Source organism: Daldinia caldariorum (genome assembly GCF_022478825.1).
Source record: "Daldinia caldariorum strain CBS 122874 unplaced genomic scaffold F4812scaffold_3, whole genome shotgun sequence".
Classification (NCBI taxonomy): domain Eukaryota; kingdom Fungi; phylum Ascomycota; class Sordariomycetes; order Xylariales; family Hypoxylaceae; genus Daldinia; species Daldinia caldariorum.
Genome location: NW_025953039.1, coordinates 1,239,454 through 1,260,569, shown reverse-complemented (window position 1 = coordinate 1,260,569; position 21,116 = coordinate 1,239,454). Strand labels below are relative to the sequence as shown.

The 21,116-nt window shown below is 47.5% G+C and overlaps 6 protein-coding genes across 6 annotated transcripts; 3 read left to right on the top strand and 3 right to left on the bottom strand.

Moving 5' to 3' along the window:
• Positions 1-416: 416 nt before the first annotated feature.
• F4812DRAFT_469158 (uncharacterized protein) lies at positions 417-3,521 on the bottom strand. The gene is made up of 4 exons (XM_047938853.1): positions 3,162-3,521; positions 2,302-2,566; positions 1,015-2,218; positions 417-960 (listed from the first exon to the last, which is right to left on the bottom strand). The coding sequence occupies exons 1-4, from the start codon at positions 3,237-3,239 to the stop codon at positions 636-638; spliced, it is 1,872 nt and encodes a 623-aa protein (XP_047792903.1). The 5' UTR covers positions 3,240-3,521; the 3' UTR covers positions 417-635.
• A 1,986-nt stretch (positions 3,522-5,507) lies between these two features.
• F4812DRAFT_418294 (uncharacterized protein) lies at positions 5,508-9,329 on the top strand. The gene is made up of 3 exons (XM_047933234.1): positions 5,508-6,197; positions 6,264-7,589; positions 7,652-9,329. The coding sequence occupies exons 1-3, from the start codon at positions 6,086-6,088 to the stop codon at positions 8,752-8,754; spliced, it is 2,541 nt and encodes an 846-aa protein (XP_047792902.1). The 5' UTR covers positions 5,508-6,085; the 3' UTR covers positions 8,755-9,329.
• Positions 9,330-9,598: 269 nt separating this feature from the next.
• On the bottom strand, positions 9,599-14,500 carry F4812DRAFT_469152 (uncharacterized protein; the record flags this gene model as incomplete). Its single annotated transcript, XM_047938852.1, has 5 exons — positions 9,599-11,335; positions 11,388-12,953; positions 13,004-13,975; positions 14,031-14,134; positions 14,197-14,500. 5 exons carry the CDS (start codon positions 14,498-14,500, stop codon positions 9,731-9,733), a joined length of 4,551 nt encoding a protein of 1,516 aa, XP_047792901.1. The 3' UTR covers positions 9,599-9,730.
• Positions 14,501-15,400: 900 nt separating this feature from the next.
• F4812DRAFT_418279 (TAP42-like protein) lies at positions 15,401-17,067 on the top strand. Its single transcript, XM_047933233.1, has 2 exons — positions 15,401-15,550; positions 15,625-17,067. The coding sequence occupies exon 2, from the start codon at positions 15,690-15,692 to the stop codon at positions 16,776-16,778; it is 1,089 nt and encodes a 362-aa protein (XP_047792900.1). The 5' UTR covers positions 15,401-15,550; positions 15,625-15,689; the 3' UTR covers positions 16,779-17,067.
• A 210-nt stretch (positions 17,068-17,277) lies between these two features.
• F4812DRAFT_456595 (CDC73-domain-containing protein) lies at positions 17,278-18,583 on the top strand (the record flags this gene model as incomplete). Its single annotated transcript, XM_047937015.1, has 2 exons — positions 17,278-17,865; positions 17,918-18,583. 2 exons carry the CDS (start codon positions 17,278-17,280, stop codon positions 18,581-18,583), a joined length of 1,254 nt encoding a protein of 417 aa, XP_047792899.1.
• A 1,019-nt stretch (positions 18,584-19,602) lies between these two features.
• F4812DRAFT_469146 (uncharacterized protein) lies at positions 19,603-20,804 on the bottom strand. The gene is made up of 2 exons (XM_047938851.1): positions 20,412-20,804; positions 19,603-20,285 (listed from the first exon to the last, which is right to left on the bottom strand). The coding sequence occupies exons 1-2, from the start codon at positions 20,691-20,693 to the stop codon at positions 19,929-19,931; spliced, it is 639 nt and encodes a 212-aa protein (XP_047792898.1). The 5' UTR covers positions 20,694-20,804; the 3' UTR covers positions 19,603-19,928.
• Positions 20,805-21,116: the final 312 nt, after the last annotated feature.

Sequence of the window (21,116 nt, the reverse complement as noted above, 5' to 3'; positions counted from 1 at the left end):
TAACCCCGTTGGGCCGGGACGGGATGGGATGGGAGAGAGAAGGTTGTCGTGTGTAAGTTAAGCCGCTGCGGGTAGTGTTATGCATACCATGTGTTTTCCGGGAAAGCCAGGCTCTGTTTTCAATGGTATACAAATGAACGGCCATTAGGTACTTTAGATTCCTACACTTTGGGGTTCTCGCGGGATTGAAGCTCATAGGATTGTTTTATTGTATTTTTCGGGACGGTGTTGATATACCATTCTAGCTCTTAGTCTTAGTCCTAGAAGCAACGCCAGCAATATGAATGAATAGGGGAGGTATCCTAATGATACCATACCACGTCGGATCGAGCTGAGCCATCTTCGTCTTCGTTACATTCTAGGAACAACGCGTTTTTTCTTTCTTTCTTTTTCTTTCCTTTTTTTAAAAAAAAGAAAAAGAAAAAAGCAATCTTCATACCACACAATTCTCCTGTCTACCAGTCAAACCCCCTTTTCCCGTTCCGCACGCCATGTCCTGCATAGGTACCAGGTAACAAACCACCGTGGACAATCTTCCAGATTAGCTACCTAGTACCTAATCCAAGCCAGCTAATACGTACGCCCCTTTCACAAGCCCCCTCCCGTTTCGAACCCGGAGGAGTAAGGCATTCTTATCAGAATATGATCTGGGTCTCGTTCGCCGACAAGCTCCTGCGCGGCGTGCAAGGCGGGATCGTCTCGGCGGCGCCGAACGGCTCGAAATTGAACAGCGGGCGAGGCGTGTGCGAGACGGGCAGCGGGGTCACGATCGGCGACGTGTAGTGGTGGCAGCAGCTGGCGTGGCCGCAGCAAGGGGACTCGAGCCGCAGGGCCGGCACGAGGGAGACGGGGACGCAGGCATATAGGCCGTGCTCGTGGTACACCGGGTGCGCGCACAGCGGCGTGTTGAAACACGTCGGGGTGGTCGTGGTTCTCATCCGGCTCGGGCTGGAATTAAATCTGGATAGACGCGTAAGTTGTGGTTGATATGAAACGCAACGTGGTGTGACTTACCCTCTTCTCGACCACGGCACCGTCCTCTTGTGGAAAAGAGGTGGGTCGTCTAACTTGAGACCGAGCTTTTCGCACCACGGGGAGACGCAGCGGTTTGTCGGGGAGCGGAAGGGCGAGAAGTCCCGGGGAGGAGACGGTGCGGGCGCGGTGGCAACGTCGGGCGTAGACATGGGCTTGGTGCTGCGGAGGACGTGGCCTTGCATCACAGTCAGAGGCCAATCCCTATTACCGTCCAAGCCGTGGCCGGGAGGACGCACACCAACATCCTCGCGGCCCTCATATTGCCTGTTAGGAGCGCCAGTGCCTGCTTGTCCTCCCGGAAACCGGTACGGCGTCTGGTAAGGAAACACGTTGGCTGGAGGCTTTTCTTCTGCCGACGCGTTTTCTTCTCCCCCTCCGGCTCCGGGTGGCTTGAGGTCTATGTACCGGTGTATATGTCGGTCGATATGCGCGGCGATGTGCTCGATCAACTCCTGCTCGTTGAGGGAGTAGCTCTGGGGGTTCTGCTTTGCATTGGCAGTGGCATCGTCCGCCTCTTTCGTGCCAAGTAGTTTCTTTGCAGCATCGGTGAGGTCGTTGATAGAAGGCACTCCCTCCAAACCATCTACCAGGTCCTTCATGAAGTCGTCCGTCCCCTGTTCTTCGGGATGCTGGCATATCTGGCACCCGGGATGACGATGCGACTCGACGGCAGTTCGGCCGTTGGCGCCGGGAGGTAGGTCGGGAGGCGGTTCCGCCTCCTTGCCCTTGTTTTTCTTCCTCCCCTTCTCCAGACGGCGCTGTTCCTTGCGTTCCTTTTCTTTTTCCGCCTTGAGCTTCTTTTTCTCCTCCTTTTCTTGGGCCTTTTTCTCCTTTTCCGCCTTCTTGGCCTCTGCCTTTTCTCTTTTCGCCTTTTCCTTGTCTTCTTTAAGCTTCGTACCTTTAGGTTTCTGCAGCTCGACTATGGTGAGGATCGGCGGGCCTCGAGTAAGCGCCGGGTGGTAGTCATCATCCCTGCCAGGTGGCTCCGTACTATCTTCTGGCGCCTCTTCGTGTGCTTCGGAATGAGGATGGATGATGTTCTGGAAGACAGTCAACGCCTGTTGCACTCCGTGCGTAATCCTTTCTTGCAGCGTTTGTTCTTGCAGCGTTTGTTCTTGCAGCGTTTCTCCTCGCAGCGTTTCTTCTGGAACATCTTCTTGCTTTTGTCCTTCGGGGTCCTCATCTGATGAATTGAGCTGTCAGCTGGTCTATGATTTCATGAGGCATGAATGTAACTAGCTGGCTTCGTGTGACATGAAAACTGACCTTCAAAATGCGCCTTCGAAGGTTCCTTATGATTTTCCGGCTTGAGGGGAGTGTCCAATGGCGTTGATTCAACCTCCGCTAGTAGCGGTTCAACACGTAAATTTGTTTGAGACCCATGTGATGGCTCGGCGCTATGGGCGAGGTCATCTAACTCGGGCTCAGGAGGATCGCCTTGCCAGCTACAAACTTCATCTGACGTGCGAGCTTGATGAGGCTCTTCTTTGTGTGCCAGATCGTCTAGCTCAGGCTCAGGACTGTCGCCTCTCTAGTCGCAGTTCCCAGAGGCCTTGGCCTTTTCTGCGTTTGGTTTTTGTTTTTCTTCGATCATCATGTCCCTTTTGAGGCCAAATGAGTGGACATGGATTTTAAGATGAAGTTAAGCCCAGGAATGGGCACTTAATTTATTCGCACCAATAATGTTATATCTAAGTGTTCTGTGTAGGTTATATTTTTTTTCTAGGGTGGAATCTGGAGACTGTAAAGAGTTCTCAGCAGTAGGTGAAGAGAGGGCATTTAGACCTTCAAGACAACACTACCAACTCCGAGTAACTAGCCCAAGAGGAATTAAGCATTTTCAATTACTACTAAATATGTGTATAGGCAGGTTCTATGAACTGCATATGTGGGCTACGAGTTCTTCTATTCTTAACGTTCTCCGGCAGTTACGAGAGGTTATCGGACCTTTCTATATATTATTTAGGAAATGGCCCCTTAACGATGAAGTAATTTAAACATGCCGCGCTACCTGTATCTTAAAGTTTAAGGTAAGATGAGCCTAGACATCCACTTCCTGACGGCAGTGATTACCTCGGTCTCAATACCCGGGTTGCCATGCCACAAATGAACGAGTTAATTCATACGAATCCTGATGTTCTCGGGCCATATGGACAAGACATTTCTGTATGAGGAGTGTCAGGGGTTCTCTTGATGACAGTCATCTAAATAATGGTGTAGATGGCCCTTTCGACTTATTAGTCGGCGTATTCTCCATGATACTATTCTCTACATATGTACCAGGTAATATTAAGATTCTATACTTGTAGGATTCCACGCTCGCATCAGAATTGCAGGAAAATGCCTCGATAAGGTAACATAAAAAAGATATAGGAACATGGTACATTAGATATACTTATTAGGTAGCATTGCGGTATGTGCCGCATGATCCTACCCTACGCTCAATACCTAAACATCACGCTTTTCTACTCAGTCCCCCCTATCCGTGCATTTAGTACATAGTAAGATCAGCGAACCACGGAAACTACTTACTTAAAGAATACCTATTCCTACTACTTAATCTATACCTAATGCAATCTTACTAAGGGACCTGAACTTTATTGTACCTGTACTAGAAGCGTCAAGGTTCTCTTGTGCTTGTATCCTGCTTTGAAGTTGGAATAACACATCCCTCGGGGATTTTCCAAAAACGATTCGATAGCGTTCAACGTAGCAAGCGACTATGTACAAAATCGGATCTGAGGTATAAATTAAATAATACCAGCCAGTGGACTTGGGGTATCCTATCATGTAGTACCTACATACCTGGTACCTTGCATGCTTCCTTGAGCCTTGAGGCCAACATGAGTCTAATGTGACCACGCGCTAGAGCTAGGTAACCATGTACCGGGCGTCCTGGCGTCGCAGTCCACGTGGAAGCTGCGATAATATCCCTACCTAGGTAGCTTAGGATCCATGGCAAACGGGGAAATTTTGCGGTCTGGCTCGTTTATCTGAGGTTAAACCCGTGTCTCACCCTTTAAGACATTTTCATGTTTGACAAGACACCACCTGATGTTGCGACTTGAAGAAAAGCCTCAGTGATTGCTCGAAGTCATCCACTTGAAATAAGCTGTTGGGAGAACAAATTGTTTATTCGGTTGAGACATTCCATGCCAACAGCGGTTACTCGGAACAACCCCTCCGAGTAGAGGGATCCATCCCAAGGGTATGGTACAATAGATACCTTACCTTCCAAAGATGTGTTACATTAGGTAGTAGACATTTGGATTCTGGGGTTATCGATGCTTGCTTTGATCTTATTGGTCTAATAATATTTCGCTTAGATTTACGTGTTGTACCAGATATCAATCTAAAGGCAGCTAGGTAACTTAACTCAGGGGGTTCTTAGAGACTAGTTAGCAGAGAATAGAATCCATTGTTCTGCATTAGAGGCCATAGTACATAGTAACACCTCGGGTTCACCGAGTCTAGAGCCTAACGTATAGACTATCTAGCATTAGAACAATGAGACGGTACGAATCACGATATCTCTTGGTGTTGTGTTGTGAGTAGGTTTTTCCCTTCGCATCGTCATGTAGTTGGCGTTTGATTGTCAGCTGAAAATTGAAAACCTAGGGTACAAGTAGGCCGAAAAAAGCAAGTTGATAGAGAAAACAAACGGGCCGAGAGCACAGGTCGCCGGATTATGCCTCATTAAAATTACCGTGCAGAGGGCTAGGTGCTTGGAACTATTTAGACCAGGTATGATTTAGACCAGGTATGGTAAAGACAACAACCATAGCACACGGAAATATGGTTAACTGTCGGCATATACGAAACTTTACGTCTTCTTCAGCTAAACCACTTCTGAGAAGAATTCGAGCGTTTGTTTAATAGTACACTGCAGAGTTTACAAGGATGATGACGCTACTATGTACAGATCCCTCCTTTCTCTGAATCTAAATACCTAGGTACCTACACCCCAGCATCTTGGACCTTGTCATTGAACCAAGTCCTGTAATACAAGGAGGTACTTCCTAAATTAGGTTGGCTACGCGTAGACGGAATGATTAGCATGTGTACTAGCAGGTATCCTTTCGGCCATAAGGTAAATGAACCGTCAAGTTTTGTGTAGATCATAGAGGTATTAGCGTTTTAGCGTATTAGCGATATGATATATGCCCGACTTTAGGAGGGATGTTGTTTACAAACAGCATACAGAGCATCGCTCGGGCGATAAACGGCTAGTTGCACTGGTCAATGGCCCTTAGGTAGGTACCTCTATGTGCAATCCGTGGTTTCGTAACTATCCGTGTGCCGGGAACCAATAGGTTTCCATAGGACAATTGAATGGGGAACTTGTGGGGGTATCTTCAAAGGAGTAAAGTGGGTCACCATGGACCATCGTGAAAAAAAAAGAAGGAACCTTGGAAGCAATGCACTTACAAACGCAAGGTACGAGGGAGGTGCATAATGTCGCTATAGATTAGGTAGTTCAGGTACTTATTACTAAGTAATTTACCTTAGGTGCTTAAGCTCCTACTTAACTGGCCTAAGATTAGTACAGGTATAATTAAAAACTTACAAAACCTAACAGCCCTACACCCACTCCTAAGAAATACAACTACTAAAGTTGTGAAGTGTAAGGTGTGAGGTGTGAGGTCGTCATCTTCTTTCGGCTTTAAAGTTATCGATCTGGGTTACCTTAGGTACCTACCCTTGCATCACCCTGTTTAATGCGTCTCGACTCATCCTTTTACAATTATTATTCTCTTTTACATACGCTCCCTCGCTCTTCAAGCTTTTCTTCCTTCTTTTCTTTTCTTCTCTCTTCTTTTTGGGTGCTTTCCCCGTCTTTGTTTTCCCGTATTTCTTCACTTCTCTAATTCATATTATGTGGTGGCGGCAATAGCAGTTATTTCTCTGCTTGATCCTAATGGAGGCCCGAGTCCTTAAAAGATAATTACGGAGATAAGAGAAGTAAGGGTCGAATATTTTACGGGTATTGTTAAACTGGCTTTCACTTCTCTTTCATACGAATATCTCTCAACACGACTCGACATTCAAGATGGGCTGGTTGAGTTTTCTATCCAGAAAATCTACCAATAACCTGAACAATGATAATGATCTTAAGGCGCAAGCTTACCACGAGACTGTAGCCGCAATCCCTCCAATCCGCGGTATGAGCCGAGTCTCCATCCCAGCAATCTGGTTTTAAATCTCCGAGCTGACCTATCTCACTCAAGGCACCTATCCGGTCATTGGCAATGGACCCAGCATTTTGGAGAGGTTCCAGAAATCTCATCCACATCTTGCGAGTGACGGTTATTTCAATGACAGTTTCAACGACAATTCCGCACCGCCTCCCATAGTTCCTCGGGTTCTCGACCGTCCCAATACCGCTCCTACCCAATCACCTGGAGGTTCGTCCCGGCCAAGATCCCGAGGAACTTCATTAAAGCCATTAAGAGAACCGCCTAAAAAGCGACACCGTCCCTACAAGCTTCCGCCAAAAGTATCAACCGAGCGAAACGAAGAAAGCACAGCCACCAGGTCCATCCATAGCGTGCCATCACCAAGTTTTCCTCGTGACCGTAATTCTTCAGTTTTTAGTGCCGACTCGGAATCAACACGAAGGTTTGTTGACCTACTGGAAGCTCAATCATTTATTAAGCCGTTAGACTTTTTTGGTCGCGTGAAGGCTACCGGTACTAAGGATTACGATGAGGATGTCGCGGATCGCAACACCAGCGAGAATGGATCCAACCTCAACTCACCGCAAGCTGGAGAATTCTTCAGAAAGAATTCAGCCCCAAGCATTCGAGGTGGTGAGGGCGAGCGTGAAAGGCCCCGTTCGTCAAGGAAAAGGAAGTCCACGGGATACGGCTCGAAGACCAAGTCAAATACTGCTAGCGTTCGGGCCGCATCACCTGCCACGCTATCATTGCGCGCATACGAAGATGACCCAGCGAGTGAAACAGCACTGACCGAAAAGCCTCCTCGTCGGAGTTCCTTACATTCATACGCTACTTCGGCTTCGATAGAGCGACCAGGTAGCGCTTCCACGGGAAGGAGAGTCAAGGGGCAAGGATCGGACTACTTTCCCGAGTCCCTTCGAGAGCTAGCTCGTGCGGCTATCTGGGAAGATTTCGAGTATGATCAGTCTGTGGATTTAGACCTGAGGGGTAACCGGGCGCACTCAACCTTATCTCGAAAGATATCTATGCAAAGACAAGAATCTGATAGCGATCTTTCCTACAACGCAAACCCCAGTTTTAACCCGCCCCGATCTGTCAAAACCGATCAACCTCGATCTCTCTCAGACTCTCCTCAGCGCAGAACCATATCACACACATCGTCGACTATCAATAAGCCACCGTCAAAGACGGCGAGCCTAAGGACTCTCCATTTGCCCTACCGTGGCGAACTAGTTACCGAGAGTTACTCGCCAAGCTCACCGAGTGTTGAGGATCCGTACAGAAAAAACAGTCACAATTCACCGAAGCGCTGCCGCGGGCCCATAGCTGACTTTAATAACTCACCGTCCGAGTTGACATTTCCAGCGGTAATCAGTTAGTGAACCACCTTTGCCCGTTTTAAAACCATATATCCAGTTTCCTAACAATTTGTCTAGACCCAAAAACAATCATCGGTCAAGCTAGTGACCAAGACGGATTAAACCGTCGCTTTGGAAACGGAAGTATTGTCTCCAGATCTCTAAAAAGTCTTAAACAATCCGAGATTGAAGATATAATTCCTGAACGAGGCAGCAGTATTCGTCGTTCGTCATTGAATTCCGAGACGGCAGGTTCAACATTGAGCTCGAATCCATTCAGACCTCAGTCCGGTCATACTACTAACACTTCAGTTGATCTTGCCCCTCGCGTGTCGCTACCCGAGGCCGCTGGGCCAGATGAGTCGGCTTGTTCACCTGGAGAAAACTGCGTAGCACTGGATAATGATACAGAAGTTGATGCCCCGGAGCCTTCGTATTGCGATATTGGCCCTGAAATGTTGGTAGGATCTCTTCTCAACTTCAGTCGACAAGAACCATCGACGAATTTCGTTGTCGACGAGGATGCCTCTTCGGTTGACTCTTTTGACGCTCCTAAGCGTTCTGCAGGGGAATTTGAGAAAGATCTTCTCTTCCAGGGTTACGGGCTAGAAGGCGCTCAACTACCAGGACTCCCGGCTTCGCCAGATGTGACGGCGAAGTCTAATAAACTGAAGCGATCTCAGCCATCACAAACTTTTTTGGCCCCCAAGGATCCCTTTCATCTAAATTCTTTTAGCTCTACTAAGTTTGAGGATGCACTTTCTTCTACCTTTAGTTCCCAATACTCAGCCTCATCTTCGAAGCATAAGCCTCTAGCTAGGTCGTCTCGCTTGCAGGTACCAAAATTTGACTATACTGATTCTGAACGGGGTCATGATTCGGAGCCCGAAAACGAGTCTGAGGACGAACTGAATTTTGATATTCCCTTCAAGCGCCCAAGCGAGCACCGATATAGCTCTTGCGATGATATACGGCACTATGGAACCACTGCCCGACTGTTCGAGGATGACGATGATGATGACTTGCCCGACACAGCTGTGGTTGCGCGGCTGCTAAGGGAAGCCAAGTCGAAACAAAGGGCAAGCAGCGCCTCGTTACGCAAGTCGATGGGAAAGGGCAAAGCGCCTGATTTCCGCATCCCTAGAATCGAGCTTGATGATCATTCAGATATTGGGTTTTGAAACCCGCCTAGATCCAAAATAGGAGTTGGCTAAGAAGCAAGCGATAAATAAAACGTTGGATAGGCATGCGGCAAGAGATTCATAATATCTGTTGTCCCTTTTCATGCCTCACCACGAAGGCCGCGAGGCACCAGCATAATTTCCCACGTTATGCATACGATTGTAATGATGGTTTATCATGTTTTAGAAAACTGTTTGGCGCAAACGGCGATGAAGTTAAGTTGAGTTATGTGGCACTGTACGCCCGGCGAGGCTTGAGCCCTATTTTATACCCCCAGAGTGCCGTTGACAGGATAAGATAGGATAAAATACCTAGGGTGAATGAACAGACGGACGGATCTACTAATACATGGTAGATCCCAATGGGAAAGGGGGTTGTCTTGTACCTTACATGGTTGTCATAGTCGAGGCAGGATTCTATTGTAGGTACTAAGGCAAACAGCACTTGCGTTAGGTTATGTCTGGTTAGGTGGTTGAGATATCATCCCGACTTGGCAAAAGACATAATACATTATCCCTTTTTAAAAGATGCCAACGATAGCGGTGCTGTTCGCTTTTTTTTTTTTTTTTTTTTTAGAAGTCGCCTGTGTAAAGTCTACATTTGTGAAGACCTCGGAAGTTCGCGTGGTGGGAACGGGTAGCTGAGACATGGTTGGGAGATACGCGCGAAAATGGTAGGTACCTTAGGTACCTATACTTTATGAAACAAGGAATGCCTCTTCTTGACAGAGAAGCCTGTGATGGACGACTGTGTTGCATTCCCTCCCACTAAAAGGAATAAATTCGATGAGGGCACCGCAATAATATTATTTACTACTAGACAATCAATCTAAGTTCATCTCGAACTATCGATTTTAGAGCCAGAACTATAGCGCAATCTCTATCTACACGTACCACAAGATAGCGAACGAAACGTGAACTACCTAGTAACCAGCATTGCAAAACACCCGTGAAGTATATCTCCCCTGATTTCTCCTCAAACAGCTGTAGCATGCTCTTGGATACCCGAAGCCTCAACTTCCTCAGGGGAGCAGCTACATCCAAATCTCTGCTTGTACTCCTCCACGCTTACCTCTAATAAAGTACTCATAATCTTCTTAGCCGCCGCAATCTTGGCGTAACGGCCACTGGCAGCGACGGCGTGCTCTCGGACTTGACCGTGAATTATGACGCCGCATAGTACCTGTGCGTGGCCTAATGGACTGCTCTCGCCGGAAATTTCTTCGATCATAAGGCGCCAGTTCGCACAGTGGAAGTGAAGCTGCAACATGTTCGCTAAGAAAGTCACAGGGTGTCGGTTAGCGAACGTATCGTAGATGTGCATATCCTCGAAGTATGGTCGCATGTGTGTGTTGAAGAATCGCTGGACTTGACTGTAGTCGTACTTGCTGTCGACAAAAAGAGCACCAACGTACGCCTCCACAATATCAGGGAGTGACTTAGGCGGCTTTTGAACCTCAACCCAGAAATTCTTTGCATAAGAAGCGCGTCCGAGGTTGGCCGATTCGGCCTCCTCTTCTGCTATCCGCTGGGCTTCTGTTATAACAGCCACGTATTCCGTGATTTCTCTCTGTAACCCTCCAGACACGGAGAGCATGTGCGTTTGTAGGCCAAGGGAGACACAGAGGCAGCCCAGAAATTGATTTGATACCATCGCCATCTTGTGTTCGGTCAGCCATTGGGGATCCGCATTTGGATACCGATGGAAGAGGAAGTCAACACAGATCATGTCGAGTAGCGCATCTCCGAGAAACTCCAATCGCTGGTAGTTTGGGATGCGCTCGTACATAGTACCGTATGACGGGTGCATAAATGCACTGCGTAGTAAACGGGGATAGGTAAATTTGTAACCAAGCTTCTTTTCGATCTGCCTAGCCACTTCACGTTGAACTGCCGTTGACTCGGCGCTTTGCCACTCAGGGATGTTATACTCTGCGTAATAATCTTCGTACTTCATCAGCTTATGATTTTGATGATTGACGAACTTGCTAACGGCCTGGATAGCCATGTCGAAGTTATGCTGTTCATACGTCGTCAAGTAAGCTGCCCCAATTAGCGCCTCGCATACATCAGCAATTGACTTGTCCCCGAGCATATGGGTTCCTTTGTCGTCCTTTGCCCTGAGGCTAGTATTCTGCTTTCCCTTCAGTAAAACAAGCCCATCAGGATACCACGCCCGTCTGTTGAAACCTTTAGATCGAATTGACTCTTGTAACCCCAGGTCAAGCGCGTTGTTAAAGAGGTTCTTGTTGCAAATTAGTAGCATGCGGTCGACGTGGTACTGAAATTCGTCGCTATCAGGGATCCGGGAGAACAGAGCAATTGTTGTGCTCATCTTTAAGAACGAATCACCAAGAAATTCAAGACGCTCGTAATTTGTCCCCATGCCTCGCTGAAGATTTATCTGCTCTTCCGAATGCTCTTCTGTGTTGTCGCTATCTTTGGTCATCGCCTCGAGAGCAAGGTCGGGACGTATGTCTAAGGCCAGAGACTTGCAAGCTTCCAGTACAATCAGATTAGTTTCAAGTCGGTATATTATTGCAGGTAGATTGTAAGCCATGGCAACCACATCGACCGGTAGCTTAGTTGGTTAGACTTGACAAAACACAACGCGGGTGGTCAGAGGAACTTACGACAGATAATTTCAAGGTTTCAAAGACGAGGAAACACTTTCGTTCCATATCATAAGATTTGTCTAGTTCATCGAGGAGATTCCGTCGCAGTGGAATATACTCGGCCTCTATGACAGGCAGGTCGTGCCGAATTGTTAATCTAGAACGTGATTTAGACCACAAGCTAATACTGAAATTCCAAATATCGTTGGGCGCGTTTCGAGTAGCTTTCATACCAGCCTGATTCTTGCAAGCACCCGGCGGTGCTGGGTCTGTCGGCTTGAGGTCGTGACGACGGCAAACCGTATAGAATTTACGCGAGCCATCGTGAGGGTCAATAACAAATCGTTCTTTGAAAAAGTCGTCTGGCCTATCTTCCAATTCAATGTATTTTGCTGTACTTTGGGTGAAAGAAAGACATTCCCAGTCGATTAAGGCGCGAATGTCAACAGAAGTGTTGGTAAAATTGAAGTTGTGGGGGCATATAAGGGGTGCAAAGAAATAAGGCATTATTTCTGGCTCCGAACGGTACTCTTTACTGAATACATCATCGAACACCCTGAGGGTGAATGCATTGACTTTCTCAATATCTTCGGGCGTTGTCTTTAAGGTACGGGGAAGAGGTATACATTCCACGTCTGAGGTACGCTGATGGTCGAAAAATAGTGGAAATTTGGCTATTTGCGGGAGCGGATACCTAGTTAGAATAGCCAGAGGCCTCGAAAACCTCGCCATTGCTTCTGGAGATGCGAGCTTTAGAACTGTCACATATAAGCTCTCTGTTGGGCCTCGTCTATTCCAAATCTCGGGCTTTATCCGCATGGGATAATCGGATTGCTTCTTCGAACTGATGGCCAGGTGGGCATTACGCATAGCGGGGAGCTTCTTCGTAAACGTAGATTGTAAGTAGTCGTCGAGGTACTTCTTTTTCTTTAATTTCAGACACATCTCGAAAGCGGCTGAGCACTTGGCAACTTGCTTGGAATCTGCACGTCGCCCTACTGCACCTTTAATCGGAGAAGTGTCCGGTAGAAGAACTTCACATTCGAATTCTCGGCCGATGGCCCTTATTATATATTCCGGCGTATAGACAGTGTCAAGAGGACGTGGTAACGTTGAGACAAAGTTGAGCAAGATTGTTAGACTGCTTTTATACGTTAACTTAGCTTGTGTCGAAGGCACAACGTATACACGGTGATTTCTCTCCTGGGATAGGAAATAGTCAATGTTATAATCATTTCCAGAAATAATCCGGTCTTCAGATAATGTATTATAAAATCTGCGCAACCTTGCTTCGCTGTCTTCATGGTCAAAGATGGACTGTAATTGAGCGGTATTGGTGCACTCGACCATATGGAAGAATTTGGAGCCCTTGCGCCGAGCTCGACCCCTCGACTGGATGTACTGAATCATCGTTTTGCAAAGGTCAAATCGGATGATGATATTGCAGTCAGGCATGTCAATACCTTCTTCGCCAACGCTGGTGGCAAAGATACAATTTAAGCCGCCGTTTCTGAATTGGTGCATGGTCATAAACTGCTCCTTCAGTGTCATTCCCAAGTCACTAGAATCGGTACCTGCTCCTAACTCCAGGACTGTTAGTAAATCTTATCGTATTTAAGAGCCGGCCGGCTTACCAGTACGCCCGCTTTTATGTCAAGCATATTTAAACTCGGTTGCTTGATAAGATCTGCCAACAACAATGCAGTAAGGCGTTGCTCTACGAATACGATGCACTTGTCCCTAAGTGGATCTAAATGCTTCTGGAGAGCCCTAAGAAGTGATTCGATTTTGTTGGATAGGTATAGGGGGCTTCGTTGAGGTTCGGGAAGTGAATGGTCCGTTAGTATTTTATACGCGTCTTGAACTGCCGATCTCTCAGCGTCGAGAATGGCCATAGGAATGTGTGTTTTGCGGGACATTAAATTCCTCTCTGTCTTGGCTTCTAGTCTCTGAGCTTCTTGTTCGGTTAAATATAGTTTCCACACACGGTCTGCACACCAGCGACCCATTTCTGCAGTACAAGCCCTGGAATAGACGAATAATCTTTTCAGAGCATCATTGTGCCCGACCACTTTATATAATTTCTGCCAAAGTGGTGTTTCAAAGGGCTCTGGAGTCACACCAAACTCGATGACATTCTCGGTAGGCCGACTTATAGACGATTTCGTAAAGACTGAGATATCTGCTACAGTCGCTATCTCGCTATGCAAGAGGCCCTCGAGTTTGGCGGCAGCAGACGTTGGGTCTGTTTTGGCGTCAACGGGGGACGCAGTCATACCTAGAATTCGTGGGCGTCGTTGCTGTTCTTTCTCTAGTGCTGCGTAAAATTCTTTGATGATTCTAGCGTACGGATGATTCTTCTTGGTATGGTGAGCCTCATCAAATATTAGAAGGTTGATGCCCTCCATCTTGATGAAAGCATGATGAAGACACGAGAGAAGTATCTCGGCTGTGCAAACTATAACCATAGCTTCACTCGTCTTCTCCTTCCAGAAGTCGTGATTTAAGATGGAGTTCCCGGAGACACCATAAAATCGCTGGACAGGATGATCAAGATTTGCCTTGAGAACTTCATATTGCTGAAGAACTAAGGCAACTTTATCGACCTAGGTATTTATGTGTCAGTACATTTTGAGAAGTACACGCGTCGAATTGAGGTACCAAAAAGAATGATATTCTCGGCGGCTTGCCGGCGCATCTGTCTTCTAATTCCTGCTCGACGGTATGGCGAAGGAGAAGAGCGGCAATAAGCGTCTTTCCGGTTCCTAAGACACTTCTCAGTAAGGGCTCCAATCGTACGGCATACATCTATAACAGAAGGTCATACCAGTATCCAGGACGGCGATTATGTTTTTCTGCTTAGCTCTTTCGAATAGTTCAGTTTGGTATTCCCTTGGGCTAGAGATTATTTTTTCGCTCTCTGCCTCTCGCACAAGCAGATTCGTGGATTTATCTTCGTCCCTAATAACTGAGCTGGATATAGAGCTGTAGATCTTCTCTTGTTGATCTCTCAAGAACTGGGAAAACTTCAAGCTGTCAAGCGTCTTACTTTTTGCTTGGGGTTGAGTGACTGGCAACGTAGAAGTATCGTCCTCTGAGCCAGAATCTGACCCAGAGTCTGACGGAGGCATTTTTTATGAGGACGAGGATAGAATGATTCGGGCGTTTTAGATTGATGGAATAATCTACACAAGGACCTTCATTTGTAGGATCATGGGTAGGACCTAGGTACCTAGGTAGTAATCAAGGATATGCGTGCCTGTGTAGGGAGTTGTGATTGTGTCAAAAAAGAAGAGGAAAGAGTATGATAGAAAATAAAAGGTGTTGCAACGAACCAGGAATAACAGCCTTCGACGCAAGTCGTGACTTCCCCTATTGCTAGTTTCAGATATGCAGTTTCAAGGAAACAACCTCTTGGAATAGATAAGACAAAGAAAACCACTCTTTCCCTAACTGATACCTACCTCCTACCTGTATGAATTATATGCACTTTAGGTAGGAGGTACATAGTACTTGGTGGCTCGTCGATACCTTATCTAGGGAGTGACATAACGCCGTTTGCGCCTTCCACAGCATGAGGTAGGTACAACAGGAAGCATGATTGAAATGGTAATTGCGATCATATCAAACACAACACGGCATATATCTCCTTAGCTACCTAGTAGACAGCCTTGCCCTAGCCGCAATTATGTACCATGTAGCTTGTTAATGATGGCGTGCTCTACCTCACTTATACTAGACACATGGGTTAGGTGTAAGGTATGATAACGAATAGCTTTATTATCTGACGGTTTGCTTTCCCGTCAATGCTTGTTTAATCCTACAACCATAGTCAGGTTAAGAAAAGAGTAGATATATAAATCTATTGATATTGATGGTAGATGCAATCAGGTGGTTACAGTACTCGGTGTGATTCTATTTGAGAATACACCTGATAATGGAATATTGGATAAGTACCTAGGTAGCTAAGGTCTAGGTATTTACCTATCCAGTTGATCTGAAGGGACCGTGGCCCACTTTTCATAGCTACCAAATCGACCTGTCGATTACCTGAAGCTAAGGTCCATACTTAGAACCCTGCTATGACGGCAACTGACGTTTTGCTTTAATCAGTTCACCAATCTCCTGTCTCCTACCAACATCTAATGACACGGCGAGTTATTGAATATATCTGTCAAACGGTAAAGGGCCTTGAATTCACCTGAGGCATACAATTTATTACCGCTAACTGCTTACCTATATTTTTGTTGGATAGATAACTCTCATTTCTTGCCAACTTCCACCACCTCTTTCCTATATTATTGGCGATCCAAAGTTGCAATGAGTGAGGAGCCAAGGACCTTGAAGTCCGTCTTCCAAGCTGCCGAATCGAAGCGAACAGCTTTGGAAGGCACTTATGAGACGAGCTCTCCCACTTATCGCCAGGATCTTGCCGACGCTTTGAAGCTATATCAAGAATGCAACCAGATAATTAACAAGATCTCACTATTCAGTTCTAATGAAGGGCTCGAGGATATTGCTACGTCTGACCTTCCGTACCTTCTGGTCAACTATCGCATAGCCGAGCTTGTTCAGAAGATCTCAACACAATCACCCATGGAAAGAAAGGCTGCTTTGAACACGACCCGGGAAGCATATGAGAGGTTTTTACACCTTCTCGACAGTTACTCGATATTATCTCCATCGGACAGCAAGCTGTTCACTGAATATAATGAAGATCCCTCTGCCTTCTCCACCATATCTACCTCGGATCCAGCAGCTCGGCGCAATGCCAAGATTGCTAATTTCAAGGCAGAAAAAGAGTTGAAGAAGAAGCTAGAGTATATGCGAAATTCTCCGCGATATCTAGAGGATGGGGGAGATGAAGAGGCTGTTCGCGAGCTCTATCTTACGAACGTTGCTTTCTTTACCCACATGGCGTTTCAAGGCTTGGAGGGAATCAACCGAGAGGCGGAAATATTAGCGCAAGCGCCAAGCCCCTTGACGTCGCAGTCAGCAACAGTTGAAGACGACGACAGGCGGCGCAGAGAAGCGCAAAATAATGATGGTTACTCGGATAGATTAGACGCCCCTTTGAGCAGTCTCCAGTCCTCGGGTGGGGGTCCACTTCTCAGCAAACAGGGAAAGCCCCTACGACCATTCACTCTCACATCTAATCGGCAAGAGCTCCAGAGAGGGGTATTCCGTCCGGGTCATAATCTCCCTACTATGACTATTGACGAGTACCTGGAAGAAGAACGAAGACGAGGGAATATCATCGAAGGTGGTGGAGAAGCCAGTTTTAACAGGCCCGAACCGGATGAAGATAATATGGAGAAGGCAGATGCTGAGACTATGAAAGCTAGAGAATGGGATGAATTCAAAGAGGCCAATCCTCGGGGAAGTGGAAACACCTTGAATAGGGGTTAGAGGTAGATATTAACAGGGTATGCCTACCTAGGTACCTAAGGTAGTAAGTAGTAAAATACCTTATAAGGAGTACAATCACTTCTTTACTCACCTGAAATATGTCAATTTAGACATTTCCGTTAGGAACTTCACAACTGATTAAATTTCATATATAAACCATGAGAAAAAGGTGCAAAAGTACAAAAGGTTGTTGAAAAGATGGGAAAGTCACTGCTTTACACTGCTTTACACCGTATATACCGTATATATACACCTATATAGGTTAAACCAATACAGTATCGATTATCACTATAAACGAATTTAGACTTCGCGCTAAATGGAAGTACCAAGGTATCAACCAGCCTTATCCGCGTTCAATTCCAAACCGTCCAAGGCTGAAGTGACGCTTCATTCAACTTCCTTTTCAACTTTCAAACCTCGAGTTCAAGCATTTATTATCCTATCAATTTCGGTAACCAATTATCAACGGTAATAGACCTGAATAGGTCGCCTAATAACAATGGCTTCCACCGAGCAAGACCCGCTCCTTTTGCTCCGCCAGTCTATCGCGTCTGGCGGCGCAATCTTGCCAACCGCGTCCAGCGACGTCTCAGCGCAAGAAGTTCCCCTTTCGCAAGCGACGCATCTCACCTTCTCCTCACCCTCCCACATCTCCCTTCCTATCGATACCCAAACCCGATTCACATCCAACGATACCCTGGTAGATCTGCGCAGTATCTACATCGCCTGGCTGAAGCGAGAGGTCGCAATTCCCGAGTACAATGCCTCTGTGTCGAAGCTCAACGAGGAGCTCGGAGACAAGGGACAGGTCCGCATGCTTGCCTTTGTTGAGCGGCTAGATCTTATCACATGGCTCGAGGGAGCCAGCGAAGAGTGCGAGTACATCAAGCCGCTGGCCGGAGACAAGGATGGCTCGACCTCTACTGCTGCTGCAGCCCTTGCCTCCAAGGGTGCCGCAGCTCCTGCAATTGGTGCGAAGCTGGGGAGATCTGGAAAGGGTACCTTAGACCCGAGACTCGCTGTTATCTATAACAGTGAGCGCAAGATGGGCGACCGAAACAGCGTTCTTAGAGGGATCAAGCCTACGGTAAGATCTTGCTATCTTTCTCCTCATCAGACACAAGCTAACGTTTTCGTAGGACTTTTCACATGTTCGAAAGCTATCTGCGCCCTTCATGTCCAAGAAGCCCCAACAAGCTCTACCCACTGCCATATCCAATAATCCGTCATTGGCCACACACAAGAAACCTAGACGACCCGATCCCATCATCCTACTTTCGCCTTCCGCCTCCTCTCTCCTCCGCATGACTAATATCAAGTCTTTCCTCGAGAATGGCCAATATGTCCCGCCTAACTCGCTGTCTGCTAGTTCCAGCACAGGTGCAAGCATGCTGCATATCAACCGCTTAATGAAGGACATCGACCCAAATCGACCTATGAGGTTTATTCTAGTCGAAGGTCCTGAACAGTTCAAGCCGGAATACTGGAATCGGGTGGTTGCAGTTTTCACCACCGGCCAGAGCTGGCAGTTCAAGAATTACAAGTGGAGCAACCCCAGCGAGTTGTTCCGTCACGTACCCGGTATCTACGTCGGTTGGCGAAACGAGAAACCCCCCGAGTCTGTTCGCAACTGGGGACACAGAGTAATGAGCATCGGCATAGACCCCTGGAAGGAGTCGGCTCATAACACGATTGATTCGAGTCGGTGGAGGGATCACGAGATCGTGGAGCATATCTGGAAGGCCATCGAGGGAAACATGAGAAGCAAGGGTTGGAGACGAGACCAGGCTCCTTCATCGATATGAATAAGGTTACATGCGAAGCACGTAGATAACCGTGCTTGCCCTTTTATATCAAGCCACCGAAGAGACGCCGGCGCCTTTAGCCGAAGCCATAGTGCAGTACGGCTAACATACCCTTAATACTCACAATACCTGGTCTGCGATACGGATCCGATAAGAACCACAGACCGGTTTTGTATTCCGCCCTTTTTCTGTACCACTAGACGCAGGGGATGATGACATTGCTTCATACCGAGAAGTGACCAGGGAACGGTCCACTACAAATTGCCGGCGTTAGGGTTAAGAGTTGCACAGCAAAATCATATGAACAAAAGATGTCTGCTTGAGTATAGCGAGGCCTTGGTAGCATAGAGCTGGAACAGCTTAATGAAAATGATTCCATGAGTGTATTCAGCCCACCACTTAATCTTATATGCTCATTGCGGATATGCTAGATGAGTGTTCAAGAGAAAAGGCATTCATAATGGCCGGAGTAAGGATAAGAAAGACGCAGTCGTAAGGGTTTTGAGAGGGATTCTCAGATGGGTGAGTAATTAATGTATTGATATGGAATAAATTTGACACAATGCCGATTACCCCCAGGTATTCAGACAACATTAATGAACCTAAAAAAAAAAAAAAAAAAAAAAAAAAAGCTATGATCAAAATGAGTTTGAGAGTTCCGCGGAGACTAAATAGGAGCTTGAGCCAAACTAAGGGCAGGGCGAAGATACGCGAGGGGAAAATGGAGGAATGGCCATGGCACACACGATAGTCAGTCAGGACAGTATTGAAGGAACGTAAGTATATTAGGATTGAGCCCCGAGACCCAGGTCAAGGATTTTCGAGGCGTACTGTACAGACCTAAGCGAACAGAAGAGAAACCAGCAACAACGCCCCGTTTTCCAGTTCCAATTCCAATCTATACCAACCTATCCGTCCATATAGCCCTCCCCCCCTAAATCTCTCTACCCTGCCTTTTTTTTTCCCCCTTTCCCACGCAAATACAATACACAACAACAAGAGAAAAGAAACCGGTAGTAGATGATAAATAAATAACAAAGGAAATTTTCTCTGATAGAGTAAGTGTCTGGAAAAAAAGGAGAGGAAAAGAAAATAGACATGATATTCCTGATTTTGTGCGAACGACGCGGGGAGAACTCTACGGCCCGTTCGTTTCCTCGATAACTGATCATTTCTTTTCTTGGCCTCTCTTTCTTTCTTTCTTTCTTTCAAGCGTGCCACACACACATACACACACACACACACACAGGCCAGTGTTAAACCCCTTTCTTCGTAGAAGTAGAGAAGCTAGGACAGACCAACGCCTAGCAGCATGCCCGATCGATCGTTCGGTTCCGTTCGTCCTTTACAAAACGGCAAGACCCAACAGAGCGCCGAACAGCGCGGCCGCGAAGCCCGAGCTGCCGGCGGCGCCGGAGACCACGATGCCCGACGGGACCGGGGACGGGGTGTAGCCGGCGGTACCGGCGGGCGCGTTCGGCGTGTTGGAAGGGTTGTTGGCGACGGGCGCCGCGCCGCTGGTGCCGACGGCCGGGGGAGAACCACCTTGGGCGGGGGCGGGGTGGTTGGGGGTGCCCGGCGCGGCGGGGGTGCCGGGGGCAGCCGTCTCGCCGGGGTACGTCATGCCGGTGGAGACGGCGGGGACGACGACGGCGGGGGTGACGCCGGGAGGGCAGAGGGAGGAGGTCAGGGTGTGGACGGCCTTTGAAGAAGATGAAGAGTTAGATTACGTAGGTATAATTGCGTATATGGAGGTATGGAGGTATGTATGTGTTTTTTTTTTAGGAGAGGGAGGAGAGTGGGAAAGGAGGAGATATGTGCTACTTACGGTGGTGATAGTGCAAGGGCAGTCCGTAACGGTGACCGTCTGGCCCTTAGTAACAGTGTACTGGATGCCGTTGTAGGTCATGGTCGTAGCCTCGGGGCAGACGGTGGTGAACTGGGGCACTACGACGGTGGTCGGGACAGTAGTGTTGTAGTACTGCCAGACGGAGGTCGGGGCGGTGTTGTTGACGGGGTAAGCAGGGTATCCCCCAGCGGTACCGGCGGTGGAAGCAGCGGCGCCAGTCACGGCAACCAAGCCAAAGACAGCAGCAGTCTTGTGGTACATCTTCGTAGGTGCTGATGCGGTAGATTCGGAGAGAACTAGGTGTGGTACTGAGGCAGTATTATATTAAGTGTCTTTCACGAATAGAAGGATTTTCCACAATCTCTTAAGGCGAGGGCTTTAAGAGCGAGTGTCTAGCGCAACAGTTAAACGAACGACGAGGAAACGAGCGAGCGTATGTGGATGGGATGAGAAAAGTTCAGGGGAAATTCATGAGCTAGGCGAGGGGACGAGGCGATCTTTAAAGAGCCCAGGGAGAAGGGGAACAAAGGGCGCTGACTTAGCTCGGGAGAATCTGTAATTAGACACGCAATACTCGTCAGCCACCAATAGATTTGTTGCAGAAGCAGAGACAAAAACAAAAGCAGTCGTTGTATTCCTCCCCCTCGTGTCTTGGATTCGTCTCTTGGAATGCATCCGACACCG